Source organism: Euleptes europaea, chromosome 7, assembly GCF_029931775.1.
Source record: "Euleptes europaea isolate rEulEur1 chromosome 7, rEulEur1.hap1, whole genome shotgun sequence".
NCBI classification, from domain to species: domain Eukaryota; kingdom Metazoa; phylum Chordata; class Lepidosauria; order Squamata; family Sphaerodactylidae; genus Euleptes; species Euleptes europaea.
In genome coordinates this window covers 69,778,971-69,798,330 of record NC_079318.1, presented here as the reverse complement: position 1 = coordinate 69,798,330, position 19,360 = coordinate 69,778,971, and the positions used below count along the sequence as shown (strand labels likewise).

The window sequence follows — 19,360 nt, the reverse complement described above, 5'->3', positions numbered from 1 at the left end:
TACATTCCCAGGGCCCCCGAGATGAAAACATGAGCAAAAGCAAATAACAAACAGTTAAACAAACAGTTTGACCAACATCCACTAAGTCCGAGGGTATGGTTGGAATGCACACAATGCAGCAACCTATCCTGAAGATAATCCAATATGGGCCTGGATGGGATTTCAATAAGACCCCTTGGGTGAGCTACCCCAAGTTCCAGGATGGAAGAAGGGCAGGATGTAAGAGCCAATGTGGTGTAGTGGTTAGGAGCTGCGGGCTCTAATCTGGTGAACCGGGTTGGTTTCCCCCCTCCTCTACACGAAGCCTGCTGGGTGACCTTGGGCTAGTCACAGTTCTCTCAGAACTCTCTCAGCCCCACTTACCTGTTGTGTGGAGAGAAAGGGAAGGTGATTGTAAGCCGGTTTGTGACTGCTTAAAGGGAGAGAAAATCGGGATAAAAAAACCAACTCTTTTTCTAATTAGAACTTTCCTTGCAATGCATAACTTCAAGAACATGTTGGATGCAAGCCTCGACAAATCCTCTGCTCAACTGCGCATCATGACATAGTTCCCCTCTTTCCATCACTGGAAGAGCAGAACACTGGAGAGCAGAGGTCAGATTCCTCATGCCTCTCTGCTAAACCTTTTTGGAGCAAGAAGCAGCATTTCAAATCCTAGCACAATAGGAGATCCCCCCTCCCCATAATTACTGAGGACTTGGAGATAAGAAGGTGAGGAGTCAAAGCAAATTTGCAGGCCCATAGCTGGCCATATTTTATTGCCAAAAGAGTCCTAAAAGAAGTATGTCTCAAAACTGTTAACCTCTTTTGTGTACAGATTAAACTTCTTCCAGTTACATGATTTTATTATTAAAAGAGATTATGGATGCTTAGTGACACCATGGAAGGATGATGGCAACAGTCCTTAAAATCCAAGAGGACTGATGTAACTGTGACTAAGGGAAAGAGATTTGATTCACAAAGTCATTTATGAATGCATGATAGTGTTGCTGCTAGTGTCAGACAGTGAATAACTGGTTTCAGATCCTCATTCAGCAATGAAATCTGCTGGGAGACCTTAGGCCAATCACTTTCCCCCAACCTGAACTACCTCAACTTTCCCAATGATTGTTGTGAGGTCTGGCCCCAATGAGTCCTCCTTCAAAGGCCGAAAGAACCCCAGAAAGAGCCCTGAGACCTCTGCCTCGTACTGACAGAAACCAAGACTTGAAGGCTGGCAATACTTCTGTGCTTGTCTAGCAACCCCCAAAATGGCCCGAGAGAGCATTCATTTCTTAAAGGTACAGGTATTGCCTCTATTATTTTGATTGTTTTTTTAAAAAAACAAACAAACCCTGCAATGTATTTTTTAAAAAAATATTTCAGATTTTTTTGGTGTTTTTTTTTATTTTCAGATTTGTAGAAAGTTCTTGTCTTGTCCATTCATGGCTCCAATCTCTGGATAACAGCATCCACAGACCTGGCCATGCTGAGAATTCAATATTATTGATGCATTAAGAGCATTGCACTTTGTATGTACGGTGTATAGTTAGGACAACTAAAATGCTTCAATACTATAAGAAAAAAAGAGGCTGCTGAATCACCTTTTTGAAAGATTAGTTTAAAATAAGCAGGAAAAACTGTTTTATAGCATTACAACACTGTATTAATCATTATAAAATATTCAGTGCAAAATTCACACAGTTAAGTCCAACAGAATAACCAACTGCAGCAGATGACAGCTGTGCATGCAGAGTACAAAGAAGTATTTAAAAATAATCAATGTTTTCATTTTAAAAAATATAACTGAAATATGTATCCAAATATAAAAAAACCTGAACGCAATATGAATATATTTTAATCTGCAATCACTTTCTTAAAACTGAATGCTCAATCCTCTACCAAACACATTGTGTTAGAGCCTCCCTTTCAATATAAAAGAGCTACCCAGGCACAAAAACTGCACAAGCTGGGTAAGCTTCGTTTCCCACCATACCCTTCAGCGTGGTATAGTGATTAAAAGCGGTGGTGTGGAGCGGTGGACTCTAATCTGGAGAACCGGGTTTGATTTCCCGCTCTGCCACATGAGCAGTGGACACTAATCTGGTGAACCGGGTTGGTTTCCCCACTACTCCACATGAAGCCTGCTGAGTGACCCTGGGCCAGTCACAGCTCTCTTCAAGTTCTCTCATCCCCACCTACCTCACAGGGTGTCTGTGGGGAGAGGAAGGGAAAGTGATTGTAAGCAGGTTTGATTCTTCCTTAAGTGGTAGACAAAGCCGGCATATAAAAACCAACTCTTCTTCTTCTTCATGCATGGCATGCTAAAGGGAGGGGGCGGGAACAGACAGAAAAGATCCACTGAACACACAGATTGCTGCACCCTTTGAATCCTTCACATATTCCAGTAAGTGTCCTTACATATATACACACACAGAGAGCCATACAGAAACCCTTAATTTCAGAGATGTAACCTTAAACCAATGAAAATTCTGTAGTTCTAAAAACAGGCAGACTATATAGCCAGGTAGTTTTTGATCATGTTTCTGAGCAGTACAAATACTGTTACCTGGTTTACTGTATTAGTTTGCATACCAACCCATTCGTATGCATCCAGAAATCTATGAAATTAGAAACTTCAGTTTGAAGCAATGATTTGACTATGACCTTGATTTAAATCAATCCAGACCCTTTGTGTGAAAAAGACTTTTACTTCCAATAGTGGAAGAACAAAAAAATAAGGGGGGGGGGTAGGTAAATCTTCCTGGGAAGCAAGTCTCAAAAGCCAGGTTTCACAACAGTCACATTCCATTTCCAAGAATTAAGGCACAGTCTCATTGCTGACTTGAGGAGGAGGATCATATCAAGGGTTGCCACCTTCCAGGTGAGTTCTAGAGATCTCCTGCTATTACAATTGATCTCCAGACTATCAAGATCAGTTACCCTGGAGAAAATGGCTGCTTTGGAGGGTTGACTCTGTGGTATTGTACCCTGCTGTCCTCCAAGGAATGCAGGGTGATGTTCATCATTCTCCTCTCCTTCTTTTCACCCTCACAATATCCCTATTAGGCTGAAAGACAGAAATGAATGGCCCAAGAGCACCCAGTTAGCTTCATGTCCAAGGATAGATTCAAACCTTTGTCTTCCTGGTCCTATTCTGACACTAATCATTACTTTACACTCATTCAAGAGAGGTGCAGAACAGGTTTACAAGCAAGTCTCCAAGTTGCCTCAAGGCAGAACACATCATCTTCAAAATTTAACAGATGACCTTCAAAGGGACAGCTAGAAAAGTGACCCTGAACCTTCTCAAACCTAATATTCGGTTTCCTAAGACAAAACTAACCAATTATGCCACCACACCAACTTTTTCCATTGCTAAAATTTTCTTTTTCCATTGCTAAAATTTATCAAAGATAGGACATTTTGGAGGACTTTCATTCATAGGGTCGCCATGAGTCGGAAGCGACTTGACGGCACTTCACACACAAAAAAATGTCTTACTCCCCACACAAGATTTAAGTGAAATCTATGTAAAGCTACAATCCTATAAATGCTTAGGTGGAAGGAAGCTTCACTGAATTCAGCGGGATGTTTGAGTAACCGTGCAGCCTGATGGCTGTAAACAAAAGCCAAGGATTTCACAGCTGATTCGCAGGGACAACACAGTACCAGTAACGTGAAGCTATTTTAAGAGAGTGTATTTGAACATGTTGACTGAACAGAAGGATCAGCACCCTCTTTTAACACACTACACCAGCCCTCAATTGTTGCAAGTTAAGAGGCTTATTGACAGGAGAACAGCTCTTTGGCTATGAATGCTGGTTGAATGGCTTTGCCCCTCCTTGCAAGTGAATGAAAACTGCAAAAAGATGCCCTATGGAGGCCAGCAGGTTCTGTTCGTTCTACAATTCCCTACACATCATTTAGGAGGTCAAAGTAACAGAATGCTGGCATTACATTTTCCCTTCATGTAAACAAATGGTGGTTGTTAACTTATTTTACACCTTCCATTTTTTCTTAACAGACTACACTTTCGATAGGCTGTAATGCTAGCTTTTCATCCAAAAAAAAAAAAGTATTTTGGTAACTGTATAATTTAAATGTTTTCAAGACAGGTTATTTGGAGTGGAAGCGTCTAGCCCGGATAACCTGTGATTTTTACATCATGCTAAATTGTGGTGGGATAGACTTAAACAACAACAGGGGTTTAATATGTATTGTGCTTGAATTGGAAGGAATGGTTTCAATCTGGCTAACCAATCAGGATCAGAATCCATTCATTTGGGATTGCAAACCCTTGTTTACTGTGCTTGATAAACCAAAGTTACAGCTATTGCTCCCCCTTTGAAGTCTACTGCTGAGTAGACAGAATGTGAAAGCAAACAACATGCTCTTAGTTTATGCTTTGCCTGCTGTATGTTTGGAATCTTAAGCCATGGCTTGGGTTTCTAAACTGTAGTTAGCACAAACCATGATTTTGTGGAATAGTTGAATAGAAGGGGAGGGGCTTTAGCCCAGAGGCAGAGCATATGCTTGGCATGCAGAAGGCCCTAGGTTCGATCCTCAGCATCTCCAGCTAAAAGGATCAGTTGGTAGGTGATGTGAAAGACCTCTGCCTGAGACCCTGGAGAGATGCTGCCAGTTTAAGTAGACAATACTGACCTTGATGGGCCAAGGGTCTGATTTAGTATAAGGCAGCTTCATGTGTGTGCTCAACAGATATACTATGGGGATAGATTGTTCTTGAAGCATAGAATTCACTACGACATTTGAATAAGCAGCATGGAGAGCTCTGCTGGTCTACATGGTACTCCAAAGAAAGTTTCAAGAAGATCTGTATTATTCAGCTCAATTTAAATGCATATGTTTCCATTTCAGGACCTCACTGAACTGCTCCAGCTGCACATGCAAAGACATCAACAAGCTACAAAGAGAAAATACGGGTACAAATGTAAAACTGGCTCTTCCTCATATCCTCAATTTAATAAATGGAAGTAAAATTTAAACACTTTCTGGAGATCTTTATGCACCGTATCCTTGGTTGAGAGTTCTGCCATCCTGGCTATTGTGCAATGGGTAGCCACCAAACAGCGCCTGGATTCAAAATAATTTTGGACAGCATAACATAACACTTACCATGATGCCATCCATTTACTTGTTCAAAATGTCAAAGATCTAGGAATCCAGATAAAGTGCTTTTCTTACAAAAGAAAGAGAATGGATATAGCCAATAATCTGGTTTTAAATATCATGTGTCTTAGTTATGGAACCTGCTGTCAGAGTACCAAGAGAATGGCAGATAGGAGCTTGAAGGGAATGGGAAAGAGGGTGCTTTTTAACATGAGACATATTTCATTCTTTCACTTTTTGGCAATGGAGCTGCCATATACACCTTGTGAGATATATTGCTTTGTTAACACAGTAATAAATTTGGATCACCGGTGTATTAGCAGCCCAATTTAATTAGGCCACAGAACTCAATGACGGTGTTATTAGCAGTAAAGTGGCAATCAACTGCAGCCGCAAGACGTAAAACCAAGTCTTCCCAAAGCTCTCATCCTCCAGGGAAGGAATTCTCCCACAAACCCCAGTGGCATTGGGAAACAGGGAGCCTGGCCCAGCTGTTTTCATGCATGTGCAGAAGGTCCAATGTACACACAGAGTTCTTGTTTGTCCAAAGGCTGTCCAACCTGCCAGTGTCACACTGCTGATGCATTCCCACAAAATACAAAAAGCAGCACTCGGCTCTGAAGCAACTGGGGAAGTCTGCTAACGTAGGAGCACCTTATGCCTATAAAAACACCCATCTGCTTGTCCTTCTCACACACACACACTTTCAAACCACAAACATTATACAAAGTAAGTATTGCATTCTCTCTCAAAAATATACCGTATATACCGTGTATAAGCCGACCCGCGTATAAGCCGAGGTGCCTAATTTCTCCCCCAAAATGGGGAAAAATTAGGCACTCGCGTATAAGCCGAGGGTCGGCTTATAACCCCTCCCCCTCCCCCCCCCCCGCAGGCTTACCTGGGCTCCCAGCAACAAGCGGCGCGGGTCTGGCGGCAGCGGCCCGGCGGGGGCAGCCTCCCTGCAGCCGCAGGGGGCCGCCCCAGCCCTCCCCGGCCGGTGAGAAGCAGCGGCGTGGCCCGGCAGGGGCCGGGGCAGCCTCCCTGCAGCTGCAGGAGGCCGCCCCAGGCCGCTCTCGGCAACAGGAAGCGGCGCGGGCCCAGCAGCGGCGGCGACAGTAAGTTCCCTCCTCCCTCCTCCCCCCCCAACCGTATTGACCCGCGTATAAGCCGAGTTCGGCTTTTTCAGCCCTTTTTTGGGGCTGAAAAACTCGGCTTATACGCGAGTATATACGGTACCAATTTTCTTCAAACGACTCATTTTCTGGTAATCATTTTGAGCTCTTCTCTTTTTTGCATTTTTAATTGCTTATCAAGTCTGATAATTTTTTGCATTCTTTCTAAGGAAAAAAAGAAGAAGAGTTGATTTTTATATGCTGATTTTCTCTACCTTTTAAGGCAAATCAAACCAGCTTACAATCACCTTCCCATTCTCTCCCCACAACAGTCACCTAGTGAGGTAGGTGAGGCTGAGAGAGTTCTGAGAGAACTGTGACTAGCCCAAGGTCACCAAGCTGACTTCATGTGGAGGAGTGGGGGAACAAACCTGGTTCACCAGTTTAGAGTCAGCTGCTGATGTGGAGGAGCGGGGAATCAAACCCGGTTCTCCAGATCAGAGTCCACCACTCTTAACTACTACACCACACTGGCTAACTTTTGTGGCCCTAGTGCTATTGCACTGATCATTGGATGTCTCAAGATATTTGACAGCACAGTTTATACCGTGTAATCCACCCTGAGTCCCAGTGAGAAAGGCAGGCTGGAAACTATATAAATATTGCACGGAATAAGTTTCAATAACTTAACAAGAACGGCATAGAATCTCACCAGACTCAGCACGTCTCCATTAATTTGAAAGAAAGGCATTAGAAGATACTGTACTGTGAGCTACTACTACAGCTAATTTTAGGTGTAATTTCAGCTTGGGTACATCTGAATGTACACCCCTTGTTTAAAAAAAAAACACAACGGCACCCTAAATGCACACTTCTGTTTTGAACCCTTGGCACACCCAGCAATCAAAGTTCTCTTTTGCAGCTTGTTCCACTGATATAAGCAAAAGAACCAGCCCCTTACACACAGGAGTTTCAGGTGCACATTGGGGGAGTTTCCACACCAAGCCACTCCCGTCAGCATGGAATGACACGGCTCAGATATTTCACCTGCATATGGAGAACACAAAACTAGAAGCTTTCTTTGCCCTCAAACAAAGGCAGCCTTAAATCACCAGCTGTTCCTGCAGAACACTATGAATATTTTTTAACCAGCCGTGAACTGTAGCACCAGTATAAACAGTATGTAACAAAGCAGAGGGGGAAAAACGCTGTGCTTACCTCATGTGGATTCCTGTAGCCGAAAAGCAAATTTGCCGCTTTAATGTCTCCATGAACGTACTCATTTTCATGTATATATTCCAAAATATCCAGCTAGTAGAAAAACATATTAAAAAGCAAACTAGAATTGTTATTTATATTATGATCATCCCTCTAAATATTCCTTACTGGCTCAGCAAGTTGTAGGGCTCATGTGAGAAGCTGAAGGGAAAAGGATGATTTCGAAGACAAGATAGAATTTTCTTAACTTGGGGTGAAGGGGCTGAGCAGCTGATTAAATATGCAGCTGTTTAAGTTTAACTACAATAATGCTTAGACTCTTTGTGGCACCTGAGTATTCATGGGTACTTGAGTGTACACCAGTGTTGTGTAGTGGTTAGAGCAAGGGTGGGGAGCGTCAGACTCGGGGGCCGTGTAAGGCCTGCGAAATCATTTGGTCTGGCCCTTTATGGGTCCTGGCAGATCTCTAGCTCAGAAGGATCTAAGACTAGCGATCCGCCCCCTCCCGCGGACAGGAATAGCCTCTATTCAAGGCAGATGTGAGTTTGTTTTGCTGAGAAAAGGAACCTTCCCCCCCTTGCAGAAGAGTCATTAGCTATGGAGCTGCTAGGAGTGCCCAAGAAACGGTGTTAACCCTTTCCCACCCAGGCCGTGGAGAAACGTATTCCCTCTGTACTACAAGAGGGCTGGGGGCGGAAGTGGCAACAATGGAGGGGTTAAAGGGGGCAGGGCCAGAATGTGCATGGGGCGGGGAGTTCTTAGCCAGTGTGTCCTCATTTCACCCCTGCAGGCAGAGGTAGCAGAAGCTGATTGTAGAATCCGGCCCCGACCATGCGGAGCAGGAGCAACTCCGTTGTGCGGCTGGACGGCTACGCCTGGCTGGTGCAAAGACCATCCTGTGCCACCAGCCGAGCGAGTGGGGCACTGGTTGGATGCCTGCCTGCTTGCCCACGCGGAGGGGTCATCTGGGGCAGCTGCCTGCTTGGGGCTTGGTTGGCTAATTTTTAAGTTGATCATTTTGTATGGCCTGTGAATGATGTTATAAATATCCAAATGGCCCTTGGCGGAAAAAAGATTCCCCACCCCTGGGTTAGAGTGTTGGACTAGGATCTGGGAGACCCAGGTTCGAATCCCTACTCTGCCATGGACACTTGCTGGGTAACCATGGGCAGTCACACACCCTCAGCCTAACCAACCTCACAGTGTGGTTGTGCAGATAAAACCAAGGAGAGGGAAACGATGAAAGTCACTCTGGATTAAAGGCATGACATAACTGGCCCTATTTGATCTTAATAAGAGTGTGGTGCAAAACATTTTGCTCAGTTTCACTTGAAAGGAAGAAAAATATTTCCAAGAAGAGTTCAAGAATCCACGTGTTAATATGATCACTCTTGTCAGATTTTGTATGTAAAATGCCTGGCCAACAGAACCAGTAAGACACCAAATGCCTCTCTGGTCTAACTGCCTTTTGCTCTCATACCTCTCCCACTTCATTCCACATGGGCACACGAACGCCACAACTGCATAGCCCTTATAGCAGCTTTATTACACAAGCTGCACAATTAGCAAAGGGGCTAGATTCTGAAGCAAAGTTCACTCTCAGCTCCCCGGCTGGAGATCAGAGTATTTCCTCAACAACAATAACAAAAAAGGAGAGAGAGAGATTAGGGAGGGGCTGTGGCTCAATGGTAGAGTGTCTGCTTGGCATGCAGAAGGTCCCAGGTTAAATCCCCAGCATCTCCTGTTAAAGGGACTAGGCAAGTAGGTGATGTGAAAGTCCTCTGCCTGAGACCCTGGAGAGCCGCTGCCAGTCTGAGTAGACAATACTGACTTTGACGGACCCAAGGGTCTGATTCAGTGTAAGGTAGCTTCATGTGTTCATAGGATTGGCCAGCTGCCATTTTAGTGACAAGGCTGCACGCTTCTTATTCTTTGATCAGGGAACAAGCCGCTCAGGAAGGCGGAGGATTCTCATCCCTTAGCAATCATCCAAGCAATAGTACACAAGCATCATCATCTTTGGGAAGCCGATATCCAAGACTCCGGGGTTAAAGTCAACAGCTTGCTACTTCCCTTCCAATGTTATATTGCTACGGGAATGGATACTTACCATTCGTGCCCCAATCTGAAAAGCAGTTCCCTTGTCAAACCTTCGCCCATTTCGTTCAAAGGTGGTCTGAAGGTCCTCTCCTAACCTTTCCATCACCATAAATCTGTAACTATTGAAAAGGCACACACAACGCATATGAGTAGGTGTCAGAATGAGACTGAAACGGCAGGCTTTACTTAAGCAACAACAAAACCCTGTATGTCTTAACCTTCTATGCTAACTTGTACCAAAACAGGCCACTGGTGCACATAGCTAAGTATGCACTGTTCCAACCAGTTGTGGCTCTCCAGGGCTTTGAGTAATGGTATGCTTCTGCAGGGAGAGCTTCATCTCAAGAGGTTAAGAGTCAAACCTGGGACCATCTGCATGCAAAGCTTGAATTCTGGACTCTCTCTTTCCAGTTTCAAGGAAAAAATAAACTCCCCCCCCCCACAATTATTATTTCTATTCACCACCGTTTCTGTGTGCATATCCTCTTACCTTTTGCCATTGTGTTCTGCCTGGCCTGATCCCCAGAAGATAGGAATTCCTAGAAAATCTAAGCGTTTGCGCTTCATCCATGCCTTGACTAGTGAAGGGATAAATTTTTAAAAATCAGACTTGTGAAGTATCTTTTACACCATTTTAGAAAAGAAACATGTTTGAGTCAATGCTTTTCAAATTGTTCTCAGATCATAATAAAGTAAAAGTGAAAATACAAACACTTTTGTGTTAGCGAAGACATTCTAGTTTAAGGGCCTACTTGTGCTCATAATAATTAGCATAGGGATCATTTTGCTGTGTCTACTTACTGCACTCCTGTTTTGCAGCTCGTTGGTAGAATTTCAGTTCAGAAAACAATGGCCCATTCTCAAGGTATTCCTATATAAAGAAAGCAAGTTGGATGCAGCACATTTTGGAATGTCATTCTCAACTAAGGTTTAAATGTTTCTAAGAAGCTGAAAATCATTCCTTCAGTGCAGAAGAAGAGTTGGTTTTTACACCCCACTTCTTTGTCTATCTTTAAGGAGTCTCAAAGTGGCTTATAATTGCCTTCCCTTCCTCTCCCCACAACAGTCACCTTGTGAGGTAGGTGAGGCTGAGAGAGTTCGGGTATAAAAACCAACTCTCCTTCTACTCCATACAAAACCTTTACAACTTATCACACATACATGCATATATACCCTAACTAGCTAACTCTCTCACTAAAAGCCATTTGTATGATAAAGCATGACTTGAACATCTTGTGCTTCTTGCCCAAAGAGATTCATCACCCTGGCAAAAGTCTTACTATAATACTGAATCAGGAATAATTAGCCCAATATAGATCAATAGTAAGACCAGAACAAATTTTTCAATATCCAGGAATTATTTTTAGAAATTCATGTTTAGATCTATAATAATAGTTATCTCCACTTTAAGTTTATTATTTTATCACCATTTGTTCTCTAATATTGTTCAACATTATTACTATTATTATCAATTATCGTATACATACATGTGTGTATTTTCTCTTATTCTTTTTTATCCTTTGCGAAAATGGACTAGGTCTTTATTTTCTATTTTGTACCTTCCTTTTTTTAATCAATAATAAAAAACAAACAAAAAACACATTGAGGCCAGAATGCAACAGGAAAACATGCAATGCAGCTGGATAAGTAACATGCTGCTGAATATCAAAGAAATTAGTTTAAAAGCAAGGTATGACCCTTACCACTTTAACGACATGTGCTGCACTTTCTTCTACAGGAATATCAAGGCGAGAGGAAGCTGCATGATAACCGAGTAGGTGAGGAGAATAAACATAGTTATGACAACAGAACTGAGCAGAACAAGAACTCAATAACAAAAATTCCAGCAGACCATGGCAGCATTATTTTTTTTAAGTTACCCAAGGAAATAAATATCCTTTTGCTGTTCAACAAACAACATGCTGCACATAGTTTAAACAATTTCAGATACTTATACATGTAGTACCTAAACCTTGTTTGCCACATTCAGGCACTTTGTAAAAGAAAGCATTGCTGTATCTTTTATCCTGGTTTTCACATTATGGAAAGAGGTTGTGTCTCAGTGGCAGAGCATCTGTTTTGCATGCAGGAAGGGTCCCTGGTTCAATCCCTGCCATCTCCTGTAAACAAATATCGGGCCACAGGTGTTGGGAAAGACCTTTATCTGCCTGAGACCCTGTAGACAATACTGAGCTAGATGGAACAACGGCAGCTTTGTATTTTGGCCAACGTTGCCTCCTAGCACTGCTTCTGAATACGAAGGTTACCTTTAGTCAACTTGGCTAGTTGACATTGATGGCACTATCCTCCATGGATTAGCCTAATCGCCTTTTAAAGCCATCTATGCCTGTGGCCACCTGTACATCCTCTGGCAATGAATTCCACAATTTAACTATTAATTGAATAAAGAACTACTTCCTTTTGTGTACCCTGCATCTATTGCCCAACAACTTCACTGGGTGCTTCAAGTTCTTATATTATGGGACAAGGGGAAAAACTGCTCCAGGTTGTTTAGCATTTCCTCACAGGAAAGATGAACAATTTCTCAAGGACCGTTCAGCAAGTAGATGGCAGAGATGGAATCTGAACCCAAAACCCTTTTCAACTGTTATAAGAGCACATGTATTTATCAGAGGACAGGGCTCTTATGTACTGAATTGTTGGGCACAAGAGGGCAGCTTCCACACCTCAGCAACAGTGGGGTACGGTAAAACGGACCAACAAAAATTCCCTCTTCAGCACTGGTACAGCAGATTCCTCAGGGCAGTCATCCGGTAGCCCAAAGGCAACAGCTTCCTAGCAGAACAACCACCACCCTCCAATATACAATTCTCTCCCCTCCCCCTTTAATCCTTCACCAATTTCCTTTCATAGGAGAGAAACCTTATCCTTGTACTCCATTCTTCACCCAAACACAGGCAATATCACCTCACAGCCAGAGACTCCCCTTGCATGCCACCTCCACCCACTCACTCACGCCTACCCCTATGGTCCTTCTCGCTTATATTTTCATTCCACTGCTACTTTGCTCCACCCTGCCTTTCTCCACTTGGTGCATGAAACACATTCCTATCCTGTTCCAAAATAAATGGAAAACACTCAGATAATCACATTAAGGACCACCTACTCCCATATACTCTACATGGCTTGGGACTGGGGTATCTTAAGGACTGTCTTCGCCCATATATTCCTGCCTGGGAATTAAGACGGCTGGCAGATGCCTTACTGACTGTCCCACCAATGAAATCACGATGGGTGGCGGTGTTAGTCTGTCAGTAGCAGTAGAAAAGAGCAAGAGTTCAGAAGCACCTTAAAGACTAACAAATCGACATTTACATGCTATTACCATTGGGTGTCTGAATTCACTCTTCTCTACTTAAGGATAGATGGACTCGCATTCTAGATGTATCTGAAGAAGTCAGCTATGGCTCCCAAAAGCTCATACCCTGCCAGAAATTTGGTTAGCTTTTAAGGTGCAACTTGACTCTTGCTCTTTCCTACCACCAATTAAAGAACCTTGTTTGCTGGGTACACAGGAGAGGGCCTTTTCCACAGCAGCCCCACAATTATGGAACAACTTCCCTAGGGAGGTGTATGTATCAGAGGCTCCCTCATTGTCAATCTTCAGGTGGCATTTGGAGACAGCTTTATTTAGGACTGCATTTTTGACGGACTTTTATTACTGGCAGCCCTAACTGGAGTTTTAAAACAGCGATTTTATAGGCTTTATACCTGTTGTTTTTATTGTGTGTGAAATGTTTTATTTATACTGTAAGCTACCTTGAGCTCTGCAAAGGAGAAAGATGGCGAATCAGTGTTTTAAATAAAGAACCTACACAACTACGGTCACCTTCATAGGCCCTGCTTGGGGTACCTCCGCCATCTGAGGTTAGATAGGTGGCAAACCAAGAACAGGCCTTTCTATTTGTGGCACCAAAATTATGAAATTCTGCCCCACAAAGATCCATTTGCAAGCCTCTATCGCTGTTTTCTGCTAGGAGAAAACTCTTCAGTTTTGTTTGGCATTCCCTCAGTAACCTTCCTGTTTATGTGTTTGTGTAAGTGTCTATGTGGCTGTGCTTTGCTGAACCGCTTTAGCTTTATTTATATTTACACACACTCTCTCCCTCTCTAAAATTTGTTTTTATGTTTTGACTGTTCACCACCTTTAAAACCCTGAACTGGGTAGAAAGGCAGCATAACAATGTTTTGAATTAAATTATATGAAGCTTCTTTATTCCACGTGCTCCTTCTGACCAAGTCTTGCTTATGCCAACCGGTCTTTCCCTCTTTTGAACTGCTGGAGACTAAACTTGAGGCCTTTGGAAAGCAAAGCCCATGCGTGGACCCTGAGCCCCTCCCCATAGGTTTTACTAGTTTTAATAAACAAAAGTAACATTTACTAGCTTTAATAAACAAAAGTAAAATCGGAGCACACTTCTGGTGGAAATTGCCTCCCCACCTTCTTGCTGACAGCCTGGCAACACAGCGCATAGAAGTCCAACAAAAAGTAACTTGCAGGTTTTGTTTGCCAGCTGGAGCCTGCCAGTTTTCACGTTCAGCTTCTCATTTTGTGGCAATCATCTTTTGGAATAATGGAGGAAGCACTCGCAGTACATCTCGGGGAGTCGGTTTTGTAGGCAAAGTTTACACAGTGGGAAGAGCAAACGCTGCACCGAATGGCAATTAAATAAAATTCCCAGCTCCTGTCCGCAGCTGATCTCATTGGTAGTGCTGGAGGTTCTGGCAATGAACAGCCCGTTTCGCGAGCATAGATGGCCTCAAGAAAGTGGTGGTAGCAGCGGTTGTGTATACAAGCTAAGTGGGGATTTTTCAAATCCAATGGTTATGAAAATTTGAAGAGGAGTAATTTCCTCTAAGCTGATCTTACATGCCTAACATCACAATATCTGTAAATATATTTGCTGAGTGGGAAGTTATCAATGGTAAAAGAGTGTAGCCCTTTCCCCCTCAAAAGATCATATTTCTGGAATAACTGGCTCCCCCAAAGCAACTGCTTCCCCTCAGATTTTCTTTCATGATTTCCCCATCCTTGACCCTTTTGCTCTTTGCCTGTTCTCTTCCTCCCCACATGTAAATTAGCACAGTCAGTGGCATGGGAGCTTCCAGTGCTGGGCCACTGCTGAAACTAAGTTAATACGAACTAGGAGCAAGGCTAACTTTCAAGACGGCTGGTTCAGTTTCAGTATCCTTTTGATTTTTTGTTTCTCTTGTGGGGGAAAATGAGCCTGTAAGGCTCTTCTATTCCTAAAGGAGCTGTGTGTTAATGCATGGCAGGGGGAGGGCACGTCACACCACAAAAATGGCAGTGGTCACAACTGCCACATAAAGGCATCCATGCCACACACTTCCAAAACAATCAACAACAAGAGATCAATGCAAGGTTGATACTGGACTCTTGCATATAGCTTTATAGGATGAAAGAGCGAAAGCTGTTAACAGGAGCATTAATATCCACTCCTTCTGTTCTGCATTATTTACAGCTTATCCTGTAGAATGAGATCCCCAACACGGTGCCTGTGTGTGCTATGGCACCCGCCGACACCTTTCTTGGCGCACAAAGTGTTTTTTTTTTAAGAGGGTTGTGCTAAATGGGGCTTGTGCCCAGTAGGGCTTCTGATTGGCTGTGCAGATCTTTTAAAAAAACATTGCTTTGGCAGCTGCTGCTACTACAGCACAAGGATCTTGACTGCTTGACTGAAGGAAAGCTGCACAGCCATTTTGTGGTTGGCTCCACCTCCTGCACCAGCGATTTTGTAGCCGCATCTACCAAGCTATGTCAGAATTCCAAAGGTGCCCACACATTCAACATGGTTGGGGACCCCTGCTGTAGATTTTCTTGGGCTCCTTCCCACCTTTAAAGCACACACCTTTACATACAAATATAATAAATATATGATATATAAACATAAAGCCTATACAACTGACCTCCTCTTGTGTGTAACTATTTTAGATCTGCTGCTTAGATACAAACCCAGAATTTCATCTTCTGAAATCCTGAAACCATTCCCAATATATCTGCCAGGAGGTGAAGAAAGAGGAAGGCAGGGCCGGAATGTTTGAGGCACCAACGTTTCCTCTTCTGGGCACACCCCATAAATCCAAAGCTGCTTTAAAAAAGCATTCCCAGATGAATTAGTCAATGTACCTTTAAAATTAAGCTCACTCCCAAAATTTCTGTATGTCTGTAAACATCTTAGAAAGTTTCCATTGGGGCTATAGCTCAGTGGTAGATCATCTGCTTGGCATGTAGGTCCCAGGTCTAATCCCTGGCATCCCCAGACAGAAGAATTAGGAAGCATGTGGTAGACAATGGAAAGCTACTGCCAGGTAAGTAGACAGCACTGTCCTCTGACAAATGGTCTGACTCAGCATGAGGCAACTTCATATTTTTAATTGCTATTGGTTTATGGGGGGAAAACACCTTCATTGCTAAAAAGAAACAAAACCTGCAGCTACGGAAACCATTATTTGACTTTCAGAGCTGACTTTAACCTTAGGATCAAAAGTTATATGCTCTGGCATTTTTCTTTGTCCTTCTGGGCTTTGGAATGCTTAGCCGCAATAGGCCTGGTGGCTTCTGGCACAGCTTGGCTGTTGACCATCTGCTGTCCTGTCTCAGTGCCCATTCAGACGGTTGCGTGCCAGTTTCAACAGGGTCTGGATGCCACTCAAGAGACAGGCTGAGGAGTTGCAGAGGGTAAGCCAGATTGGTCTGCAGAAGTACAGCTACATTCAGGTCCAGCAGACTAACAAGATTTTCGGGGTATGAGTTTTCAAGAGTCACAGTTCTGACAAAGGGAGCTTTAACTCTGACAAGCTCAAATCCTGAGCATCTTGTTGGTCTACTGAACTGGAATCTAGGTTCAGAAGTATCCTGCACCACTAGATCATAAGCACCTAAGGAAAAGAAAAACATGTATTTTGGTTTTTTTTTGCATTCCCCTTTCTAACCCTCTGGCTTATATCTTTACTGTTGCTCTTCTAGATCACTCTTCTCCTTCCTCAGGAATGGGCCAAATGAGACAAGGGCCAAATGAGGATCCCTTACAATTCCCTTGCAATATGCTCAGGGCAGCACATGTCAGGATTCTGCAGGAATGCAGGGGGGGGGAAGCTTTGAATGTGGTCATGGGTTCATCTCAGAATCTAGACCTTTATTTGAAAAGGAAAAAAAAACAAGTTTCTAGCCCATATGTTTGTGAAGATATACTTGAAAGAGCAACAAGAGAGATGTGCTTCCTTTGTTGAAGCCAATTTGATGGCAAGATTTCCAGCTAAAACGATAGCACACGTACACACACAAGCAAATCTACAAGATTAGCAAAAAAAGCAAGTTGCAATTACCAATATAAACACCACAAGCATAGACTCAAACATTAATTTGGCAGCAGGCCACATGGGAGGGCACAAAATCTTTCCTAACGATGACAGCAGCTGAAACAAATAGTACAACTTTGTGAGCTAATTTCAAATCTTTACCATCTTCTAACTATTCAAAATAGCTTGCAAACGTGTGTGACAATGACTGCTGAAACCTCAGAAGGGGGACAGAAAGTAATCACCACCAGTAGCTAGCCTTTAGCCCACCACCACCCATGCTGCATGGTGACTAGCAAGACCAGAACAAAATATACAAAACAGTAAAGTGACAACGTGATGCAGATAAAGAGGATGTGAATAAATTATTCAAATTAGGCAAGTGCGCACATCTCAGAATTCAGCTTTCCCTGCAGCAGAAATGGGATAATTTCAGTAAAAAATAAATAAATCAAGTTTTCCTTTTCAAAATATAAAGATATTTTTGTGCACGTCTCAGATCACATTAAAGATTTCAGAGGGCAAAACCAATCCCATTGACCCCTCTGCTCACTCAAAAACAGAAATGCTTCTTTTATAAATTCATTGAAATAGCATTAGCAATTGAATTAGTTATTACTGCCAGGACACTACAGTGAATAAGACATTGGACTTGAATAAAATAAACTTGGATTCAAATCTGTGCTCAGTTATGAAGTTCGATGGGCCTGACCTTTGGCCAGTCAGATTCAGGTCAACGTGTCTAATCACAAATATGTTAATGCTTGCAAACCCTAAGCACCAGGGACTGCTGGAGTGTGTTATTTACAGGTCGCATACTGGCTCTGCCATAGGGGATTCACACCTGAATATATGTAACTGCCTTGTTCAGAGTCAGACCACTGGTCCATGTAGCTCAGTGTTCTATTATTTGAGTGGGTGCAGCTGTCAAGCGGAGGAGTCTTCCATCCTCCTTACCAGACAAGTCTTTTAAACCAAAATGCTCTAGATTAAACAACGGACATCTTACATGAAAACCATCGCTTTTGCTGAGCTATAACCCCTCTCTGTCAGTTGTTATCTCTGAGCCTAACGTACAACATAGGGGTTTCCTGTATGTGTGAAGACAGCATGGGATAATAAGCCACGATATGTAATCCTGACCTCTATGGAAGGCAGGTTAAAAATGTGACAAACAGTTAATAACACAGCCACTATTATTTATTTCCATGGTACCATGCATGCTGGCTTCTGTAAGTGGGGCTGTGTAGTTACTGCTTTACCTAGATAGATCAGTCCAAACCCTCCCTGGGCAATCATACGACCCAGTCGCCACTCTTTCTTCTCAGTATCCTTCAGGATTATTCCTTCTGGAAGAGGAAGAGGAAGGTTGTTTTTTCTATGTCTTTTAGGAGGCATCATACCTTAAAGGGGATAAGGAAAAAGAGAAGACAACACTCATCAGAAAAACATTCCAGACTTTCCAAAATGGTTCTTATATTTAACACATATGAAGAACCAGGGCTACATGGGCAGGAGAAGACTAGATTCTCTAGGCCTAGGCCCAAGGCTAGCCCCACTGTCATCTCTTTTACTTCGATCCATGTGAGTCAATGCTTGCCTAGGGAAGAAAGCTAATGCACTGCACTCAGCAGCTACCTAGGCACGAATGCCACAAATGCACACACATCCACACAACAGGGCTTCCCAAAGAGACACACACAGAACAAACCGCAACACCCAACCCCATTGCTCCAACTGGCAGCAGCAGCTGCTCACCAGGGCCTCAGGCAGAAAGGAACTTTTCCTCCCAAACACCTTTAATTGGCAGTGGGTCGCCGTGTTAGTCTGTCTGCAGTAGTAGAAAAGGGCAAGAGTCCAGTAGCACCTTCAAGACTAACAAAAATATTTTCTGGTAGGGTATGCGCTTTCGTGAGCCACAGCTCACGCTGTGGCTCACGAAAGCGCATACCCTACCCGAAAATATTTTTGTTAGTCTTGAAGGTGCTACTGGACTCTTCCCCTTTTCTACTACCTTTCATTGGAAATGCCAAGTATTGCATCTACGCCCTTCTAACGAACCCATGAGCCGCAGCCCCTCCCTACATCCTTGCTATCATTTTCCAATCCAGATTTGCTAAGGAGTTTGGGGTGGGGGGGGGCACATTGCTCTGCTGTCCATTTACAGCGGGGGGCGGGGAGAAAACAATCTTTGCAAACTTTCTCAAGAGCCAGTTAAGTTCACTCACGCTCCGTGTTGGCTTTTCCTGCGCGCGAGGGGAATCCTCTTCCCCTCCCGAGGGGCAGCCTGGCCAGGCAGCCTATCTCTGAGGCTCAGCTCCCGGGCAACGGTGGGAGAGCCTCCTGCTGCTGCTGCTGCGGCCCACTTTCCCCTCTCCCCTTTCTCTTTCTGTTCCTCTTCCTGCGCCGGCAAAAGCCAGGAAAGCCCCCGAGGGGAATGCACGGCTGCGCATAGCGCCCCGTCACGTGGGACG

General features: G+C 43.5%; 1 protein-coding gene across 1 annotated transcript in view; it reads right to left on the bottom strand.

Annotated features, from left to right (window-relative positions):
* The window catches only part of VRK2 (VRK serine/threonine kinase 2), a 50,065-nt gene extending 31,781 nt beyond the window's left edge, over positions 1-18,284 (bottom strand). Inside the window, exons 1-6 of the mRNA XM_056853119.1 lie at positions 18,149-18,284; positions 11,249-11,304; positions 10,347-10,416; positions 10,036-10,123; positions 9,556-9,664; positions 7,446-7,538 (exon numbers count right to left, since the gene is read on the bottom strand). Of these exons, the coding sequence (XP_056709097.1) occupies positions 7,446-7,538; positions 9,556-9,664; positions 10,036-10,123; positions 10,347-10,416; positions 11,249-11,304; positions 18,149-18,284 (552 nt within the window). The remainder of the gene's footprint in view (positions 1-7,445; positions 7,539-9,555; positions 9,665-10,035; positions 10,124-10,346; positions 10,417-11,248; positions 11,305-18,148) is intronic.
* Positions 18,285-19,360: the final 1,076 nt, after the last annotated feature.